We start from the raw sequence: 19,142 nt of genomic DNA, 5'->3' as shown, positions 1-19,142 counted from the left end.
TGACACTTAGGAAACACAAAGCTCTCCTCTCCTTTAAATACTCACGACCAACTTGAACACAGGGAATCTATTAGTTTGACATTTACTGCATGTCTACTATGCACCAGGTGTTGGAAATACAGAGTTAAGAGAAATACTATAGCAGGACTTTCCTGGTGGTCCAGTAGTTAAGAATACACCTTGCAATGCAGGGGATGCGGATTCAATTCCTGGTCAGGGAACTAAGTGCCCACCTGCCAAGGCAAGATCTTATTTATGACACAACTAACACCCAATGCAGCCAAATAAATATTTTTTAAAAAGAGAAAGAACCAAACAAAACAGAAAAAAAAGAGAAAGAACAAAACCAGAATTGAAAGAGACACATGTACCCCAATGTTCATCACAGCACTGTTTACAATAGCTAGAATATGGAAGCAACCTAGATGTCCACTGGCAGATGGATGGATAAGAAAGTTGTGCTACATATACACAATGGAATATTACTCAGCCATTAAAAAGAATTCATCTGAATCAGTTCTAATGAGGTGGATGAAACTGGAGTCTATTATACAGAGTGAAGTAAATCAGAAAGAAAAACACCAATACAGTATATTAACACATATGTATGGAATTTAACACCAATACAGTATATTAACACATATATATGGAATTTAGAAAGATGGTAATGACGACCCTATACACGAGACAGCAAAAGAGACACAGATATAAAGAACAGACTCTTGAACTCTGTGGGAGAAGGCGAGGGTGGGATGATTTGAGAGAATAGCATTGAAACATGAATATTACTATATGTGAAATAGATGACCAGTCCAAGTTCGATGCATGAAACAGAGCACTCAAAGCCAGTGCACTGGGATGACCCAGAGGGATGGGATGGGGAGGGAGGTGGGAGGGGGGTTCGGGATGAGGGACACATGCTCACCCGTGGCTGATTCATGTGAATGTATGGCCAAAACCACAATATTGTAAAGTAATTAGCCTCCAATTAAAATTAATTATTAAAACATTTTTTTAAAAAAGAGGAAGAACAAAGGAAATACTCTAACCATATTCGTATAGAATACGACCTGAGCCCTGGCCCAAGTGCAGGGAGGGAGGTGAGACCGGCCAGGCTAGCAGCTGGCGCGTGGGCAGCTGTGAGTGGACTTGGCGGCCACAGCTCCTGCTGCCAGGACCATCCCATCCCCATCAGCCAGTAGAGAGCCACAGCTCGGGGCCAGCCAGGGTCCTGGCCAATGCAAACATGTTTGGAACACAGGTTTGGTGTTCATCAGAATTTTTTGTGTGTGGGAGAGGGTGATCTCCACGTCCTTCTGTTCTGCCATCTTGATTCCTCCTCCCAAAATTTCTTCCAAGTATTTATTTATTTTCAGCTGGGTTGCATCACGGTTGTGGCATGTGGGCTCTCTGTCATGGCACACAGGCTTCTCTCTAGTTGTGGCGCCAGGGCTCCGCAGCTCGTGGGCTCAGTAGCTGTAGCAAGAGGGCTTAGTTACCCAAGGCCTGTGGGATCTTAGTTCCCCAACCAGGGATCAAACCTGTGTCCCACTGCATTGGAAGGCCGATTCTTAACCACTGGACCACCAGGGAAGTCCCTAGACTTCAGTTTTTTTTTTTTTTTTAAGTCATTCCTTTTTATCTCTTTTATCCATAGCATTTTTGAAAAGTTGAAAAAATAGTACAATCAACATATACTCCTCATTATATGTCAGTTGGTAATTTCTTTCAGATATCATGACACTGATATCAGATATCATGATTCAGATATCTTGAAGTACTGATCTTGAAGTCTTGCTTCAGTATCAGACTTTTTTTTCTTTCAGACTTTTTAAAACCATAAATACATCTTATAAATAAAGGGAATGGGTAAGACTAAAGTCAATTTTTATGTGTAACAGAAGAAAAAATACATGTAAGTGGGCTATCACTCTGCAAGCAGTTACCTACTAAAAAGCAATTTAATTCATTACAAAGGGAAGCCGATGGGATAGCAGATCTGCAGCAAACACTGTTCAAATAAATGGATAACCATGTAATTTTTTAAAATTTTTATCGGAGTATAGTTGCTTTACAATGTTATGCTATACAGAAAAGTGAGTTTATATATAGATATATGTATATATATATATACTGTGCTTAGTCGCTCAGTTGTGTCCAACTCTCTGTGACCCCGTGGACTATAGCCCACGAGGCTCCTCTGTCCATGGGGATTCTCCAGGCAAGAATACTGCAGTGAGTTGCCATGCCCTCCCCTCCAGGGGATCTTCCTGACCCAGGGATCAAACCCAGGTCTCCCACATTACAGGCAGATTCTTTACCATCTGAGCCACCAGGGAAGCCTAGGAACACTGGAGTGGGGAGCCTCTCCCTTCTCCAGGGGATCTTCCTGACCCAGGAATTGAACTGAGGTCTCCTGCTTTGCAGGCGGATTCTTTACCAGCTGAGCTATCGGGGAAGCAAATATATACACCCCCTCTTTTTTAGATTTCCTTCCCATTTAGGTCACCATAGAGCGCTGAGTGGCGTTCCCTGTGCTATAAAGTAGGTTCTGACAGTTAACTACTTTATACATAGCAGTGTGCACGTGTCAGTCTTAATCTCCCCATTCATCCCATTTCCCCCTTCTCCCCTTGGTATCCATTTGTGTATATGTACCACAACTTTACCCTCTACAGCTGTGTCTTGTTCCAATTTTAGGATATGTGCTGCGAAGTGAGCACCCATGCAAGGAATTCTTAATCATTTGTCTATTGTGGGAACCCTGCCTGGGGAAACAAAATCCGCAGACAACTCTAAAATCTCATTTCAAGCAAGGGTTTCATTCTTCTTCACGAGCAAACCTTTCACCAGAACTGGCAGCAAACCGATGAGTCAGTGTAACTGGGTAAGGACAGTGCCAGTAAGGTACATGAACACATGGAAGCTCTGCTCTCTGCCAGCTGGGCAGGGCGCTGGGTGAGCCTGTGGGGCTGGGGCAGCACCGCCCACTCCCAGCCCGGAAATCGTGGGAGGCCCGGCCCAGCATCCCCAGGAAAGGCCAGCACTGGAAGAGAACGTCTCTCCTTCCTTCCTCTTCCTCAGGAGAGAGACAAATCAACAAGGAGTCCAGAGCAGGGAGCCGGGAGGGTGGCTCTGATCGCCCGCCCACCAGATCATCAGTCTCAGCTGACCGAGAGTTGCCTCTATTTGTCATGTAAATATTTGGCCTAAAATCAACCGCCAGTCACAGTTTCATAATACCCAGGGGTATCCCAATTATCCAAGGGCTCTGATGAAATTCTCAAAATAAGTTTAAATTCACTTCCTTTCAAAAAAAAAAGGGGGACTTCCCTGACTGTCCAGGGGTTGATACTCCACGTTTCCAAGACAGGGGGCACAGGTTCGTTCCCTGGTCAGGGAGCTAAGATTCCACATGCTACAGAGTGCGGCCAACAAAATAAAAATAAATTGAATTTTAAAAAGCTAGTGGTATGTCTTATGAGATAGCCTGTCATAATATCAAGCAAGTGACAGCTGGTTATCACTGAATCTGGCTGGAAACCACTGGCTTCAAGAAATCATAAAGAAACTGGCTTGATGGTGAAAAATGGAGAAGCAAACTCATTTTCACTTTGAGCCTAGGAAGTCCAACTAATTCGGGAAATTACTAGCATTTGGCAAAAACAATTCAGCAAATGTCCAAAATACTGAGGGGAACTGAACTGTGATCCAGCCTCCAGGTGGGAAAGAATAAAATGACATCCTGAATTTTTTTTTTTTTTTTTTTTTTTGGTAAAAGACTGAATTACAAAATTAGGGGAAGGAAAAAAAAAGCAGCTGTTGGGACAGATTTGAATTTCAGTTAAGCATCTGATTCCAGTATCATGCAATTTTCATCAAAACCAAGAATTCTCAGCAGCTGAGAGAGAACATAAGAGGCCAAGAAAGGCAAGAGGAGGATGGAGCAGAGAGGCCAAGGAGGCTGTGATCAGCTGAGGCCCAGCCACGCCCTGCCCCACCCCTGCAGAGGGGAGGAGGCCGGCCTCTAGCAGGTCCTGCCCACCAGTGCCCACCCCCCCACCCCCCCACCCATCCTCCTATTTCACTAAAGCAAGGCTGGGCTTGAGGGTTTGAGGGACTGCCTGCCATCCAGGCAGTGATGTGGCCTCACCATCCCTGCTGGAGGTGGTTGGCTTTGGGTTATTTCTCCAGGAGTCTTCATGGCCACAGGCTGATCCCTGCACATTCTTTGGCCAGGTCTACATCTGCCACCAAGGGCACACCCTTCCAGGTGGCTGGGGCAAGGGCCATGCCTGGTGACCCCGGAGGCACGCCCACCAGTGGAGGAGCCAGCTCCCCGAGGTGCTGACTCGCCCAGAGTCACTCAGCTAGTTCAACGCACAGGCCCAACTGGAAGCCAGTCTCCCAACCACAAGCCCCGATGTTCAAGGTCTGTCTGGCAACCCGGGGGTGGAGCCGGAGGCTGCAGCAGACTCGTGGATGAGGTCTATGAACCCAGAGAGATGAGGTTCTTTGACTTGTCAGAGGCAGCTTCTTAAGGGCGAAGAAGGGAAAAAAACAAAAGCAAGTTTATACTCATAGGGAAACATAATCTGTGATTATAAATATTTCATGAGCAAAGAAAGCGGTACTGACTGAGACTGGGGTGGGGAGGGTGGACAGCAAATTAGATTCCAGTTTGCAAAGTGATAGGGCAGCTGGGATAGAGCGCAGACTAGGCTATTCTGGGCTGTGCACCGGAGGCCCTGCGTCACGGTCACGGTCAGGGAGCCGGCTCTGGCCCCTGGCCCCTGGAAACCACTGCCTTCCCAGGGTCAGCACAGAACACCTTGGGAGGCAGTCATGGGGGGGGGGGGGGGGGGCGGGGAGGGCGGCAGGACTGTCATTTGAATGACTTGGGCAAACCTCAACAAAGAGGCGGGACGGTGCCCTGCAGACCCGTGAGAGGATGGACACGCGTTCTGCTGACTAAGGACGGGGGGAGAAGTGAGCCCAACCCCAGAAGGCAAGTGCCCTTCCAAGCTAGAGGGCAGCTCTGGTCAAGCTGCCCTGGTCAGAGCAAAGGCGATGACTGGAGCAGGTGGTGCCAGGCTGAGAAGGACAAGCCCACCCTTCCTTTCACTCAGGACAGGGGCTCTCTCTCCTGCAGCCCTTGGGAAGCAGCCCAGAAAGCAGAGGCCTTAAGGGCTTGCTAAGTAGCAGCTGCTGCAGCAGAGAGACACTCCCCACTGAGCAAGCAGGCCCCAGCGTGGAGCAGAGACCTCAGCCAGTCTCCCAGCCCTTCCAGAGGGCCCCAGAAGAGGGCGGTTACTCCTAAAACACCTGGAGGCCCTTGAACCAGGCTTGGTCAGAGGAGCCCTGGTGACCGGTGCACACCTCAACCAGAAAGGTGGAAACAAAGAGCCTCCGCTTCCAAGCAGTCAAGGCAGAGCTGGTGAGGCTCCAAGTGAAGCCACTGATTCTGGGAAAACCAGACGGTCATCACCTAGATTCACAGCCGGTGAGACTCTGCTCAAGACGGGGAGGACTCCCCAACCATGAAAGACCCCAAGACGTCATGGGAGGACCCCCTGAGCTGAAGTCACTGATAGGGTTTGCCCTTGAAACTAGCTACTAGTTGCAAGAATCATCCTGAGGAATCACGTTACCTCTGAAAGGCAAGTCCTTATGGAAAACACAGGATCTGGGGCTGCCAAACCTAAGGACCATGAGAAACTCCAAAAACGCACATCCACATAAATGCTTTCAGGACACACCCTAAGCGCTATCCCAGCTGGAGAGACTGTTTACATCCAGCTACCTGCGGGACACCTCACAGAGGTGCCTCCGTGCAGATCCCCCGAAGCTCCTCCTCCCCCACCCTTGGGCCTCTCCCCGAGCACCCAGTTCAGCGTTTTGCAGGACCAACCATCCAGCAAAGGGAGCCGGGCACCAGGGACCCGTTCTTGGCCCTTCCCCAGCATTGCCAAGCCCAGTCAACTGCTCCCACTAAAGGCTTCTGCTCCCCTCTTCCACCCTAGGCCAACAGCACATCATGGTGCACTTTGGCCTCCCCCAGCGCCCCTCCAGTCAGTCTCACTTTATCTTCCTTCCCACCACCCCAACCCTGCTTGCTAAATACCCTACAGCAGTATCCCAGCACCCTCAGGATGCAGCAGACTTCCCAGGCCCAGCCAGCCCTATTCTTCCCCTCATTCCCTCCTGCTCACCTGCTGCAGCCAGTGGCTTTTCCTTCGAGTCCCTGGGACTTACCCAGTCCCTTCTGCCACAGGGTTTTTGCACATCCTCTTCCCTCTGTCTGGACCACTTTCCCCTCCTCTCACTGAGCTAATGCCTGTCCACTTATTTTTCCTAAGGTATAAAGTACATATAGTGCACTGAAATACACAGCTCAGTAATTATTTACAGGTGTGTACACTCATGTGATTCCCACCAAGATCCAGATTTAAAACATTCCCAATACCGTTAAGGTTCCCTTGTGACCTCAGCAGCCTACGCTCCTCCCCCACCCCCCAGGTGACTGCTGTTCTGACTTGTATCACACTGCCCCTTCGTTCAGAAGGCAGCCAATGCAACCATTCCTCGGGGAAACTGCCTCCAGTCCCACCGAAAAAGTCTCACCCCGCCATCACACACACTTGTTACACCTGGGGACCTGTGCATGTCGGAGTCATTAGGTGACCAGCGTCGATCTGCCCAGGAGAACAGGGACCTCTGCTTACCCTCACTGTGTTCCCCAGCACTGGCAGCTTCGGAGCAGTGAGGATGGAAAACAACTGACGCCTACCACGTGCTTATGATTGCCAGGCACTCAGAGGTGCTAACTCACTGAAGTCTGACATCAACCCAATCAAGTATATATCATTATCATATCCTCACTTGACAGGCAAGGAAACTGAGGGACTGAGAAGTGAAATAACTTGCCCAAAGGCATTAAGTGCAAGTGGTGGAGTCAGGAACAGAGCACTGTGTTCTTAATTATCAGGCTATTCTGCCTCTAGAGGCCACTGGAATGTTTAATAACGAGAAGTGCCCAGGACATTTTGAACGAATAAAGGAGTGACTTTATTTTTTAGCCACGTCGTGGGGATGCAGCATCTTAGCTCCCCTGCAATGGGAGTGCAGAGCGACTGTAGAAATGAATGGAAAAAGATTCCACTTAAACAGATGGAATGAGCCCTGCCCGAACCTCCACAAGGGGACCACCAGCAAACAAATGGGAGCTAAACTATCACCACCACCAGGCGGTCTGCACACACCAGGGCTAGGGCACTTCCTGCAGTCAGCTGTCCTCTCTGGGCCCAGAGCAGCAGCTGGGGCCTAGCAGAGGGCAACCCGTGGTGGAGGAAGGCAGGTTGGGCAGGTTCTCTCGGAGCTGGGAGCCCACGGTCCACTGGAGGAATCAGTCCCCTGCTTCACTCACGCTCACCCAGTAATCCAGTCATCTTTACTGAGCACCTCCAGCCCTCTGACGCAGGGAGATGACATTCTGGAAGGCAAGTGAGTAGTCTGCCTGGCTAGAAAGTGAGGTTCTAATGTTTATCTACAAATTGGCACATTCAGCTTTTAATTCAATTTTCCAGCACCTGATAATCCCAGGTGAGCTCACAGGCTACTGAGGGCAAAGACCAACCATCTCCAGTGGCACCTTTTAGCCGTTTCAGTGCCATTTACCCCATGGCCACACCCAGAAAGTTCAGGAAGAGACATACATGGAAGCGTTTATTTTCCCACAGGACACTGTTCCTGGGCTCCCTCTCAGCAGAGGCACAGTTCTCAGAACGGCTCCATCCACGAGCCCCCGCGGCCAGCGCCTGGGCTCCGCTCACACGAAGTTCTGAGCGATGGCCAGGACCTTGGAAAACTCGCCTTCCCTCCGGCGGAGGCTGGTGGGGATGGGTGTCTTGATTCGGGTCCCCACCGGGTTCCCATTGTCCTCAATGAGGACCACGTTGTTGGAGTCAAACCTGGGGGTCATTGCAGGGCCAGGCATGCGATGCCCCACGATGAGCGCCTTCTTCTTCTGCCCCTTGATGGCCAGCAGGATCCGGTCGCCCACCTTGCCCACCCCGTTCTTGTTATAGACGTGGATGCAGCGAGGAGGGCGATGGTAAGGGGTGTTCCCCAGGGCGCTGTTGTCCACCACACGCACCCGTGTCATCTTCTGAATTGCGCCAAGGCTGCCAGTAGTGCTGGTGAAAGAGGAAGGAAGTCTGAGGCCTGCAGCTCTGCCAGTCAGGGCACAGAGGCCTCTGCCAGGCCCAGTTTGGCAGCACGCACATCAGCAGGGCCCTGACACCAGAGGTGTCCTCACTGTAAGAAGTTCCTTACAGCTTCTGCTGCCGGGTCAGGACCTTGATCTGGATGGGTTCTAAAGGGGACCCAATATTCTGTTACAGTGAACGGCATGGCAGCCCTAATTTAAAGCCTCTGGTTTCCAACAGGCCTCGGAGGATTAAGGGAATACTTTACAGGCCAGGCCTTGCCCCTGCCTAGCCTGCAAAACCTGCTCCCCCAGAAAACACTGACTCCCAGACGTCCCATCTGCTTGGTGCTGGAACCATTAGATCCGAGTGGGTATGTCTGCCTAGGGAGTCCCTTGACACAGCACAGCAGAAATTGAAAATAAGCTAACAATCTTTTAATTTCCCCCCACTAGAAAGAGTACCATTAAAGGCAAATGAGCTACTATTAAGCCACCTGATGATAAGCCACCTGATGATAGTGGGAATTCTAGTTTCCTCTGTCACTAGGATCCTAGTGCTGGTTCTCTGGAGCGACCTGGGGTCCTCTCTCGTTCTACATGCCTGCCCTGGGCGATGTCATCTATTCCTGTTATTTCCAACCAGTAAACTCCATCTCCAGCCCCATGCCTTGCCTATCTTCCAGTCCTGTAGTTCCACTCCAAGCTCTTCATGTGTCCTACTGCTGCTGCTAAGTCACTTCAGTTGTGTCCAACTCTGTGCGACCCCATAGACAGCAGCCCACCAGGCTCCCCCATCCCTGGGATTCTCCAGGCAAGAACACTGGAGTGGGTTGCCATTTCCTTCTCCAATGTGTGAAAGTGAGAAGTGAAAGTGAAGTCGCTCAGTCGTATCCGACTCTTCGCGACCCCATGGACTGCAGCCTACCAGGTGCCTCCATCCATGGGATTTTCCAGGCAAGAGTACTGGAGTGGGGTGTCATTGCCTTCTCCGCATGTGTCCTACAGAGGCTGCAAATTCAGTCGGTCCCACAGGGACCTCATCGCCTCCCCTGCAAGCCTCCTCCGGCTGATTGGCTTTCTGCCTAGACAGTGGCTTCTCCAAAAACTCTAGCTCACGAGCCATAAACCTCTCTCCGTCCAACCTCTACTGGCACCACCTTCTGAACACCTCTGACCCTCCCCTCCACCCCATCAACAAATTCCTTCACCCAGCAGCTCACACTCTTACACCAAACCATTATGTTCGTGTCCTAACCGGCTCCCTGCGCACCTCACTCTGCCAACCAAGACCTCTTTTTAGAATATAAAACAGAGGCTACTGCCTTGCTCGGGACTGTTCAGTGGTCCCCCTTGTCTACACTGTCAACAACCTGGTCCTAACGTACCTGTCTTCTCAGATCCTCCACCTTCTGCCACTCACACATCTACTCTGAGCCCTGGGGCCGGGAACCCCTGGAGCTGTCCAAGCCTGCCCAGCCTCACGGCCCTCTCTGGGGGCCGGGACAGGGCCTGCCCCCACTTCCCTTCCAGGAAGGTGGCCTCTGTCCGCCTTTTCCCCCTCCCCCCGCTTCCTCTTCTATTAGCAGCCCCTGTCTTGAGCCTTCCAAAGAACTGTACAAGCCTCTATTATTATACTGGTCACATTTTTCTTAGAGTTATTTGTTTCCAACTTTGCTCCCATGGCCAACTATGAGAACTCTGCCAGAGCAGGAAGCAAGTCTTATTCATCTCTCTATGACCAAACCCAGGCACAGGGTTCAGTAAACGCTTGCGGAATGAGTGCATGAACAGGGCCAAAAGGCATGTTTGCCAACAAGAATGCAACCTGCACTCTCCGTCCTGGCTTAGCATCTAAACAGGAAGGGGGAGGCTGCCACACTTTCATCATGCTTGAGTGGTAATAAGCCTGTGAGGTAAAAATACATACATTTTTAAAAGAGAAGGATTTGGCCCTATACTTTCATTCACTTGTATATATGTTTTAAACTGAAGTACAATGTGTTAATTTCACATGCACAGCAAAGTTATTCATTGCACACATAAATATATAGATATTTATTCTTAAAAGACAAGGTTTTAATGCACTTAGGGAACAACGGGGTCAAGAAACAGCAGATTCACTGGAAGAGTCTGGTAGGCAAGGTCTCATCTTTCTCCAGGTCCATTCCCAGTCCCGTCTCCAACAGCACCATCACCCCGTTACCTACCCCCCAACCTGGGCTGCCCAAACCCCAGCTCCATCTAGTCCTCTAGTCTCCCCGGACCCCAAGCCCACCTCCCTGAGAGTCCACTGCCACTCTGGTCACCACAATACCCAGTCCTGATAGGGGGCTTACTCAAAGACACAGCTTGAAGAACTCATTAGGAAAAGTTACCTGAAACAGCGCTGGCTGAATGCTCTGCTCATGTGGATACAGGGGCCCCAGAGCCCGCTAGAGAAAGCCATGGGATCCCAAGATGGCAACTCCTGCAGGGAAAGAGAGGCAAGGATTTATTTCTAAGTCAGTGTCCTCACTCAGAGCCAGTAGTTTGGTGTATTTGTTTTTTTTTTTTTTTGAAGACTATTGGGGACTTGTGTGGGAGATGGCACTTTGAGCACAAGATCATTAGTCACTAAATATAAGTCTTAGTGGTTAAAAGATAGGCAGATGATTAGATGAACTCCAGCGACAGTTTTGCTGATTCATATTCTAACTGGGGTCAGAGCACTGGAATGGCCTGCAGCAGTCCTCGCTGTAGGTTAACACAAAAGCGCAGCGAGTGCCTTCACCATTACCTCACTTCCACAGGCAGGAGGAAAAAAGGAATCCCGTGGGATACAGCCAGGCAGGGACCACTTCCCACATCCTCCATAGATGACACTGGTCCCTTGTTGACACTTAAGTGCTTCCTGAAATCAGAACTTCCACTCCTTGGAGGACAGCAGATTACCTGGAGGAACCGCCTAGGTTGTCCGCCACCACATCACCTTTCCCTCAAGTGTAAAAGCCAGACACCTGGACAGCTCAGGGTTGGCAAAGCAGTGCAAAGGACGCCCTTGTCAAGTCAGTGACCTCGGTCTCTATTTGGATCAGTCTCCCAAACAACAGCATGACACAGGGAAACTACCTACCCTACTGGCAGCCGAAAGTGGGGTTTGGGAGAACAAGGTGGAGATAAAAGAGTAAACACCAGTCCAACACTGGTGACTCCAGTTTGCAGAACCTCAACCCCGCGGCTCCCGAGCACCAAAAACCATGGCCCATCCCCAGGTTTCCGCAATACCTGGGTGTCAGCGAAGGGAATGTTTAAGAAAAACCTACAACCAACTGGTAATTCCAGCTGCAAAACATGTCTGTTTTCCACCCAAATGTTTGGCCACAGAGGGCCTCATTCAAGAGCTCTGCTGAGAAAGCCTCTACCACTGTAGTATTTACACATAGCTCTGCCTTGCCTAAGTTCAAAGCAACTTAGATAAGATTTTATTTAATAAAGGTGGGGAAAACTCACTATTTACTTTCACAGAAATACCTAAACACTCCAGAAATGCTTATTAACTATGATTTAACCTCAGAGTTCAAGCTTATTATCCAGTGTTTCCTTAAGACAACCCAAGGAGGAGTGGCCCAAATGATCAGAAAATTACATGCAAAAGAAGATGGTCAACTTATGGAACTATTAACAACTGACACACAGAATCAAAGACTACCGGATGACGCCAGCTTTACCTTAACAACTCCATGGCCCTGGACAAGAACTATGAGCTTCGGCTTCCCCAATTGTAACTTAGGGTTTCCCCACCAGTAACACCTACTCACAGGGCAGTCGTGAGGTAAACCCCATGAAGCACAGAGCCCAGTGTTCATACTCAATACCTATCAGCCCTCTCCATCATCATCGTCATCACATCACATCCGTTTTGAAGATGAGGAAACTGAGAGAGACGGGGACTTGCTTTAAGCCCCATAACTAGCCAAGGGCACAAGCAGAACCAGAAGTGGACCCAGCTTTGGCCCAAGGGTCTTCCTTCCACACTGTGTGGCCTCACTCTGCCGTACAAAGCCCACTTCACACAGGGGCTCAGGGTGAGGAACAGCTTTGAGGGTCACCTGGTCTTTTCCTGCTTGCTTTGTTTATGAAAATATATTCGGTAGAATAGTTATACTGTCTCAGTGCTTTCCATTATCATCTCATTTAAGTTTCCCCAAAACTATGAAATGGGCACTATTATTCACCCCACTTTATACTTGAGGAAATGAGGTCCACAGAGGTTAGATGATCTGCCCAAGTTCCATAGCCAGGAGCGACAAAAGCTGAAATCTGAACGGCAGTAGCTGGCTTCCCTTCTCTTATTCAGTGGAGTTAACGTGGTAACTTCAATTTAAATGTTAATATTTTTCCAATCGTTAGATCATCTTTGTTCCATCGGGAATACTGTTATCACAGGCATGTTTTACTCAGACCCCACCAACTCAGTGCTTCCTGAGTCGACTGAAATGTAGACAAACAGCAGGTGAAACTTATTCACTTTTATCCAATTTAGGTTTTGAAGACAATTTGTAGTGTAGGTGGCAAGAAGAGCTCCACACACTGAACAATAATGGAAAATTGGCGGGGTTTTTGTTTTTTAAAAAAGAGAGAGCTCTAAAAAGCAGTCCTTCTGGTCCAGGCTGCCACTACATCCAGTCTCGGCCAAGCCTCCCCATCTCACTCTGGGGCCCCGGCTCGCTCTCCTGGGAGAGAAGAGGCTCCTCAGAACCCCCAAGCGAGCCCAGCAGCACCCACATTCCCTCTCCTGAGGATTGCAACACCCAGCCTCTCCACTCAGCACCATTTCCTCTATGGTACTCATGGGAACCCAACAAGTGCAGAGGAGCCCAGGGGCTCCCCTGAATTCTCCCTACCTTGGGTATAACAAACTCTTCCATTCAAGGCGCCTCCCGGGAGTCTGCAGGGCGGTCTGCACACAAACCACACCCCGGCCGCCTCTCTGCGCCTTGCTCAAAGCCACCCCCACCCTCTGGGCTCCTCTCTGCCCAACTCAGCAGCCCTGGCTCCAAACACACCTCCTCCGAGCAGCTCTGTATGAGGCTGCCGCATCCGCTGCCGCCCCTGCTGCACTCCGAGGACATCTGGGCGTCTGTGCCAAGGAACTCCATGGCTCCCACTTTCTTCACCAAACTCAGACATGAAATAAATTTGGAATTTTTTTTTTTTTTGAGATAAGGCTGATATCCCTTAACATCCAGTTCTTGCTACTCACTATCCAAAACTCAGACCACAGAGATCTTGACAATGTGGTATCTGAACTCTCTACAGGAATTCAGGACTCACACACACACAGGATCATTTGTACTGCACTCAAACACAAGAGTAACACATTCCCATCTCCAGGGAGCACCGCCATTTTCACAAGAATAGGCCCAATTCAGAGACTTTTCACTAGGTCTTTGGCAGATCTGATAGTGACCTGCAGACCCAAAGGACTTAAAGACATCCAATGGACAGCAGTAAGCATTCCTATGAACTTGAAAGCATAAAAGAACCAAATATACTTGTATATTAAAAAGAAAAAAGCTGTGGTCCTCTCCACAGCCACCCCAGCAAAAGATCCCAGCAGGTCCTCACAGAGTGGGAATGCAATAAATATTTAATGAATAAAATAAATGAGGTAGCCAACAGACAGATTCCCCCACCCATGGCTCTACACAGGGAAATCTTATCTGTTTATCTGGACCCCACACATCACATGCAAACAAGCTTTAGGAGACCCATGGTGTTAGTCGTGGGAGAATGAGCCCATGCTACGTCTACAGGCCCCTGGCATCATCTCCTGGGCCTGGCACCATCACTGCCCACTGTGGAAAAATACCTCATCCCACCACTGAACAACTAGTTCAGATCAGGAAGGAGTGATGGAGGCAGTAATTTCCTTCACAGCAACTTTGACTGACCTTGATGTTATTTCTTAGGATAAATCCATCCTGTAGATACAGGCCCTGATCCACTTCGGATCAGACTATATATACTGCTCTGTTTCACAAACAACGTTATTCTGAGTCCTGTGTTTGCACAGGAAGCTAACTCCAATGGTATTTCCTCCTCCGCACTCTCACTCAGAGGTGGCTAAGTATTCGGAAGACTATGGTGCCAGATATGGCTTTTCAGGCCGCTTCCTGGTCAGTGTGGAGTACTGTCCTCCAGGTTCAGCACATGAATCACAACCTCTGGTGGCGGGGGAATGGGAGGGCAAGAGGAGGAAGATGAGAGAGACAGACAGAAATTACTTAATATAACCCAAGAGTTGTGCTTATTTTCCATCCTGGTTTAAGCTCTCCCTTCAGTTGTGGAGGTCAGGGAGAACTGCAGATTTCAGGGTCACACAGGTGAGTTTTTCACTTGGCATCACTTCGGGTTAGGGTGGGTCCCACTGGACTCTGTGAGGGCAGGAACGGTCCCTGTCCAGAGCTGCCTGCTCAGGACCTACAACAGTGCCAGGCACACAAATGGAGCTCTGTAAGTATCTGTTAAATGAATACTATTTACCGGCAATTGCAATTAACCCTCTGGCTCTAGACAGACTCAATATCAGAGGGTTGGGGGTCTTTCTTGTGTCCTTCATTCAGCCTCCCAGTGGCTTGGGGGAGCTTACTAGACATGAGAGAACTCGTTTTTAGCTAATGTTAATACAGACAGACTGAACTAGAAAAGCAGAGGGATGCTTTGTAGAAAGCTAGGAAGTACCATTACTTGAGCTTTGCATGCATACATGCTAAGTCACTTAAGTCGTGTCCAACTTTTTGCAACCCCAAGGACTGTAGCCCATCAGGCTCTTCTACCCATAGGATTCTCCAGAACAGAATACTGGAGTGGGTTGCTATGCCCTCCTCCAGGGGATCTTTCAGACCCAGGGATGGAACTAGGGTCTCTTCCGTCTCCTTTAATGGCAGGTGAGTTCTTTACCACTAGCACCACCTGGGAAGCCTACTTGAGCTTTAGGATCAGCAAAATACTGTACTTAGTATAACAGATCCATATACATTTATACATTGTTTCTACCCTAACAATTTCCCTCTTTAGGTCCAGGTTCTAAAGAAGAGAGAAAAAACAATGAGTTCAGCACAATCACAAAAGACAGTTTAAAGGAGATTCTGTTAGTAAGTGGCAGAAGTGAAAAGAAACACTAAGAGAAATTAAATGCAAGGTCCAGCCACAAAACAGACAAACTCTGCCTAGCATAAAGGTATAAATGTCCTTCTTCATTAAAGCAGGAAAACACTGAGGCCTAGCAGCTTCAACAAATAAAATTTAAAAAAAGAGACAGAGAAACCTCCTTGGACCCTTCACCGTGTGTGTGTTATGCAGACAGCTCCTCCCATCTCCTGCAGGTTTCGTCCCAATCATTCTGGACCAAAAAGTACTCTTATCTGTTGCTTAAATACTCATTACTGTTTTGCTGGGGAAGGAGTCTCTTTCAGTAGTTTTGTGTTTATACATCATCTCACAATTCTCAAAGTATTTTCACACAGATCACTTTCTTGGTTGACTTCATTTCTGAGCACCCAACGGAAACACAGACAGATGACAAACAGCAACCGTTTGGGGAGGGTTGATTCCATTAAGGATTTCTGAACAGTTCAAGGTTCAACAGAGTGCCATTTTGCAGATGGAGAAATTAAGTCAGAAGTGCTAAGTGACTTGTCCTAGGAATGGAAGAAGGGTAGAAAGCTGTTCCTACTACACCCCGCACAATACCTGAGCAGGTAAAGTGCTGCTTTAACCACTAATAAACTTTACAGAAATGAACGTACCCCACACAGTCCAAGTACTCTTTCTCCTTTCTCAAAGCTGCCACATCATCTTTTAAAACTCAAAACAGCCATCTTTTCAATAGATATCTGCTCTACACACAGCACAGCCTAGGACCAATTCTGAAGCTGATACTGATATGCCCGCAAAGGTGTGAGTTTTCACAGTTTCTACTATCAAGAAGCAAACATCCAGGATTTCCCTGGGGGTCCAGTGGTTAGGACTCTGCACTTGCACTGCAGGGGGCACAGGTTTGATCCCTGGCTGGGGAACTGAGATCCTACATGCCATGCAGCGTAGCCAAAAATTTTTTTAAAAAAGAAACAAACATCCCTCAATAGCTCAATGTGCTGTTTCTACCATGGCTACCAACGAGGACCCCAACTCTCCATTTTTTTTTCTTTTGGGAAAGTCCTGAATGTTTGCTTCTTTTCCGTGAGGTTGCACAGCCTGTGGGATCTTAGTTCCCCAACCAGGGACTGAACCCGGGCCCTCAGCAGTGAGAGCTTGGCATCCTAATCCAGTTCCATCCAGTTCTCAAGCTGACTCACAAACAAACAAAAAAACATTTCCAGGGTTTTCTGTTTATTTACCTATATGTGTTTATTAATTTGTATATTCATTTGTTCCACTTCGTTACAGGAGTATTTAAAATCATGGTTCTTAAAAATATCTGACAGCTCTTGATTATTCAAGTTGGTTTTTCAATATGTAGATTTTAATCTATTATAGCTTTGATCCCCTGCCATCCCCACCTCACAGATGTGCAAACACCTATAGTTCCAGAAGTTTGTAACATTCTTGGTATGGTCATCTCAGAAAAACTGTACAAGCCAAAGTTAAATTCTACTTAATCACCTCTACCAAGCCGGTGGCAAGGAGCTAGGTTTATGGAGATGTCAGATGGGCAGGCAAGGCGGGGGGGGGGGGGTTGGAGTGGGATGAAAAGCCCACAGAAAAGGTATCTCCTCCACCCCTGCCGCCCCTCTTCTCCTGCCAAGTCTGTGACCTTGGAATCCACTTCTCTAGGCCTCAGTGACTCTGTCAAGCAGGGGTCATTGGGAAGAGCAAGGAGGCATGGAAATGAAAGTGTTTTAGCTTCACCCACAGAAGAGGCTGTTTTCAAGTAGGGGAATCCCTCTCTGGATTCTGCCCAGTGAGAACAGCTTCACTCTCCAATTCTCAGGGCAGCACTATGCGTGTCAAAGATCACTCAGTCCTGAAAGTGTGTTTCAGCTTAAGGTAGACATAGAAGGGCTTCACTGGTGGCGCAGTAGATAAGAATCCACCTGTCAATGCAGGAGATACAGGTTCCACCCGTGGTCTGGGAAGGTCCCACATGCCTCGGAGCAACTAAGCCCATGCACCGTGCCATGACTACTGAGCCTGTGCTTGGAAGCCACAACTACTAAGCCCACATACCCCAACTCCTGAAGCCTTTGTGCCCTAGAACCTGTGCTCCATAACGAAAGAAGCCACCACCATGAGCAGCTCGCTGACCACAGCTAGAGAAAGCCCGTGCAGCAACTAAGACCCAGCACAGCCAAATAAATTAATAATTTTTTAAAAATACGGTAGATATGGAAAGTGCTCTCTCTTTTCTAATGACACAGATGATTTTTTTTTTTAAGCTTTTGACAAGGAGACTTTCCCATTCTGAGTTGTGTTTCACTGGGGAATAATAGGCTACCTGGCACCTTTTTTTGTAATTTATTTATCTGGCTGCATAGTTACCATATGCGGGCTTAGTTGTTACACATCACGCATGATCCCAGTTCCCAGACCAGGGATGAAACCAGTGTCTCAAGCATTGCAAGGCAGATTCTCAACCACTGGACCACCAGGGAAGTCCCCTGGCAGCTTTCTTAAGAGGAGAGCATATTACTTGACCCAGAGCAGTTTCTGGGATCTGAATCATAGCTCTCTCACACAAGCTGGTTGTCGTTGTTAACACACAATGGTGTAAAACTGCACCAGGGTGAGCCATAACCCAGAACAAACCTTCAGCTTCTAAAAAGGAAGATCAATTGTAACCTGATTTCTGAGACCCTCCCCAGCCCCTTCATGGCCATAAAAACTATTCTAGTAACAAAAACAACAGGAAAATCCATCTTATGTGGGTCCAGGTGTCATAACACCAAGACAAGAGTGGGGTGAGACAGGCTTCAAAGGACTCTTGCATCATGTAAGATGCTAAATGCTGAGGAGAGTCTAAATAATTATGTCCGGTGCCCAACAGGCTCCCTTCTGAAATATGAATTCCAGGGAAGGTTTGCACCATTCATATTCAGGGGCAATAAGAAAACATTGTGGCCGTCGTCCCTTCATGTATTCCACAGGGTACTCAATTCAATTCTCACTTCAGGCTTTCTGAAATGTCTCCTCTGTTAATATGTGGTGACCCTTAACAAGGCACAGGCAGAAATCGATCTGGAATCCACCACATGTTAACATACCTAACTGCATTATTAAAAAGATAATAATACACCTTTCAGTGATCCTCAGGGGTCCCCAAACCAGGTAACATGGGTTCTATTCCCACTTTCCAGATACCCCATTATAAGTGCTACTCGGCAAGGGATCACACCAGCTCTACTACCATAAAATCAACACAATATGTAAAAAGTTTCATAGGAAATACACATCCAAGAAGCTCTAAGGGTAAAACGGAAAATTCTACATAAGGGAAAAACAACAATAACACAAAGAGAACAGATTCCTTGTCATCCAAACTGCTTGCTCCTACCCCCAGAATCCAAGCCTACAAAGACTTCTCCCAACAGGCAGTCTGTCAAACATAGCTTAACCCCATCTCCCTTTCTATCCTTCCTAAGTAACATTTCCTACTCCAACAAAATCCTTTTTCTTCCATTGTACATAATTCCATGAGTGAAGAGTGAACCTTCCTTTAGCACAGCCTCCCTGAAAAAACCAACCTACCGGGCTCCTTACTATACATCCATGATGCCCTGACTGCATCCTCACGGACAATTTTAAATGACTGAAAACTCAGGTTGATGAAGGCAAGACCACAAACAGGAGAACAGGAAATAAACGCACTTCAAACTTTTGTGACGCACAGAAACACACTGTATCACAACTCCTAATATACTCACACACTTTCACGTGTGTATACTTGAAGCAG

General features: G+C 48.1%; 1 protein-coding gene and 1 non-coding gene across 8 annotated transcripts in view; one reads left to right on the top strand and one right to left on the bottom strand.

Moving 5' to 3' along the window:
• Positions 1–7,553: 7,553 nt before the first annotated feature.
• Positions 7,554–19,142, bottom strand: part of MRPL14 (mitochondrial ribosomal protein L14) — a 12,836-nt gene continuing 1,247 nt past the window's right edge. For 4 of the 7 annotated variants that reach the window (XM_020890758.2, XM_070456370.1, XM_020890753.2 and 1 more), the window contains 2 exons: positions 10,585–10,676; positions 7,554–8,195 (listed from right to left, as the gene is read on the bottom strand). In XM_020890758.2, coding sequence (XP_020746417.2) covers positions 7,829–8,195; positions 10,585–10,655 — 438 coding nt within the window. In that variant the 5' untranslated portion in view covers positions 10,656–10,676 and the 3' untranslated portion in view covers positions 7,554–7,828. Of the gene's footprint in view, positions 8,196–10,584; positions 10,677–10,985; positions 11,074–13,254; positions 13,370–19,142 lie in introns of those variants that run through there. The other 3 variants (XM_070456368.1, XM_070456369.1, XM_020890756.2) reach the window with 2 other exon arrangements.
• TRNAA-UGC (transfer RNA alanine (anticodon UGC)) lies at positions 16,197–16,269 on the top strand. The gene has a single exon. It is a non-coding gene; the product is annotated as a tRNA-Ala (tRNA).

This window comes from Odocoileus virginianus, chromosome 27 (genome assembly GCF_023699985.2).
Source record: "Odocoileus virginianus isolate 20LAN1187 ecotype Illinois chromosome 27, Ovbor_1.2, whole genome shotgun sequence".
NCBI lineage: Eukaryota > Metazoa > Chordata > Mammalia > Artiodactyla > Cervidae > Odocoileus > Odocoileus virginianus.
The sequence above is the reverse complement of the archived record's forward strand: the minus strand, read 5'-3'. Positions and strand labels throughout refer to the sequence as shown.